This window comes from Anneissia japonica, unplaced genomic scaffold, assembly GCF_011630105.1.
Source record: "Anneissia japonica isolate Jap-2015-1 unplaced genomic scaffold, ASM1163010v1 scaffold1005_len2656397_cov198, whole genome shotgun sequence".
NCBI classification, from domain to species: Eukaryota; Metazoa; Echinodermata; class Crinoidea; order Comatulida; family Comatulidae; genus Anneissia; species Anneissia japonica.
This window is the reverse complement of record NW_022683792.1, coordinates 198758-200858: the sequence shown is the minus strand read 5'-3', so window position 1 is coordinate 200858 and position 2101 is coordinate 198758. Positions and strand designations below refer to the sequence as shown.

Below are 2101 nucleotides of genomic sequence, written 5' to 3'. Positions count from 1 at the left end.
AATTCTTCAGTAGTGGTCATACCTACGAGGGCTGTCATTAATTATGGAAAGACATAATATACTCACTTTGCAATGTAGCATGGCTTCATCCGGATTATGGACCAAGATGTAATGCAATATAGACCTAGAGCGAACCAACGGTTTGTACAAATTTTCCAGTAATATCAACTCATAAAGGCCGGAGCAAAACATTAATTACGGACAACAAATTCAAATAGAATATTTTTTCGTGTGTGTGGTGACTCTCCAGAAAATTCCCATTTAATGACTTGGCATCACTGAGGCGACCTGGAAAGTAATTACACGCGGTTATGAATTCAAAAGAGCGAAATACGTCACGTGACGTCGAGAGGATGAGATAGAGGTGTAAAACGGCCTCTGGAGAGAATACTGCTAAATGAGAAGAAAATCCGTTTCCATCGATTTTGACACTATTCTTCCTACATTAGAAATATGTCTTTAAATCGGTGACTCGATCAAGCAAGCAATAGCTATCTGACATGTTTATGGGCGTATCTTTTTTTATTTCAATCTTGGGAATTGATATGAATGCTGAGATTTCTCGTTTAGCTGACAGAGGAATTATCTAACAACAGTGAGGCGAAGTTGATTTGCGAGGGGTTTTTCAAATAATAAGAATCAAAGAAATAATAGCACAGCTACTCCGAATTTCTACTACAGTTGATTAAATCTCCTTTCCGACTTGCCAGAATGAACTATAGATGATGAATGAAAAAGATGACGATCGACTGAGCATCACAGAAAGAATGATTTATCAGAAGCGCAGGCGTGTGTGTATTATTTCACATTGCAGTATCCAATTATCGACTGTCTATACAGTATACACAATTATAATGTTAGGCTGATTTTTCAACAATAAAAACGCTTGCTAATAATCTCCATCAATATAATATTTTATATAATTTGGTAAAAAGAGATTAATTATTATTGACCTACCCAATCCATGTAAAAATAAAAATTAGCAGGGTCTATTAAAAAATGTTTTGATTTAAGAACACATAGTTTTACTATAATACGGTATTATATAGCTGTTCCATGATTATAAATATAATATGTTTGTAAATTCTCAGAGCTATAATTAGCTTACCTGGTGGAGAAGCTATCTTCTGGCAACTAGCTCAATCAGCCCCAATAATCACGTGGTTGGCGGTGTTACGGAGACACAGCACCGTCAAACGGTGCTGGGGTGTCCCTCTCAGTAACACCAGGGGACAGTGAAATTACACAGTTCCCGGTAACACGTTGTAAACAGCTAGGAGATGGTATTACATGCCCACAGTCTCTGTTCAGGGTGCTCCTGTTTCGTCTTATATGGACTGCCACTCAATCCCAGGCTCAAAATGTTCTTATTTTGTGCTTATTTTACACCGTACAGTACAACAGCTTCTTGTGGCCGAAAGAAATGAAGATTGTTTGAGGGGAAAATTATAAATTTCAGCATAAGCGTAGCTGACTATTTGTCTCGTTCCCTGATGGAACTTTTCATCTGATGACATTCATGAAATAGATATAATGTTGATAATCAGAATCAGAATCAAGTTTATTTGTCCTCACGGAAATGACATTGGTCGTTCAATTCTCAAAATATACAGTTAAATGAAGTTGTGACATTCAGACATATAATAAAAAGATAACCTACTTATATACATATTAAATTACAGAGTATACGTTTAAAGTTAATGATGATTGTCGTTTTAAACTTTTCAAACTTTAGGGAGTTTTCGCAAGCTTATGAAAACGATAACGATTACGTCGGTTACGTCATCAAATTTTTAGACAACCCTTCCCCTATCTACAGTATATCTGTCACAGCGTAGACGATTCATGTATTTTGCATGAATCAAAGATCGTATTCAGCCCTTACAGCATATTGTCAAGAATGTTGAGGCACGAATTATGATAATGACAATGACGTGTTCGTATTCGTTCTCTTTTTCGTATTTATTTATTAATACTTTACTATAGGCCTATGTGACTAGCTTTTTATTTTTTAAAGATTTTCTGTTCACAAAAACCTCATTTGATATTATTTTACCTTAGCCTCAATTGGTTCTTTTATTGTTCTTATTTTTAAAGCTTT

General features: G+C 35.4%; 1 protein-coding gene across 1 annotated transcript in view; it reads right to left on the bottom strand.

The window, feature by feature from the left end:
* LOC117101216 overlaps positions 1-731 on the bottom strand; it is a 14901-nt gene extending 14170 nt beyond the window's left edge. Inside the window, exon 1 of the mRNA XM_033241133.1 lies at positions 67-731. Coding sequence (XP_033097024.1) covers positions 67-89 — 23 coding nt within the window. The 5' untranslated portion in view covers positions 90-731. The remainder of the gene's footprint in view (positions 1-66) is intronic.
* Positions 732-2101: the final 1370 nt, after the last annotated feature.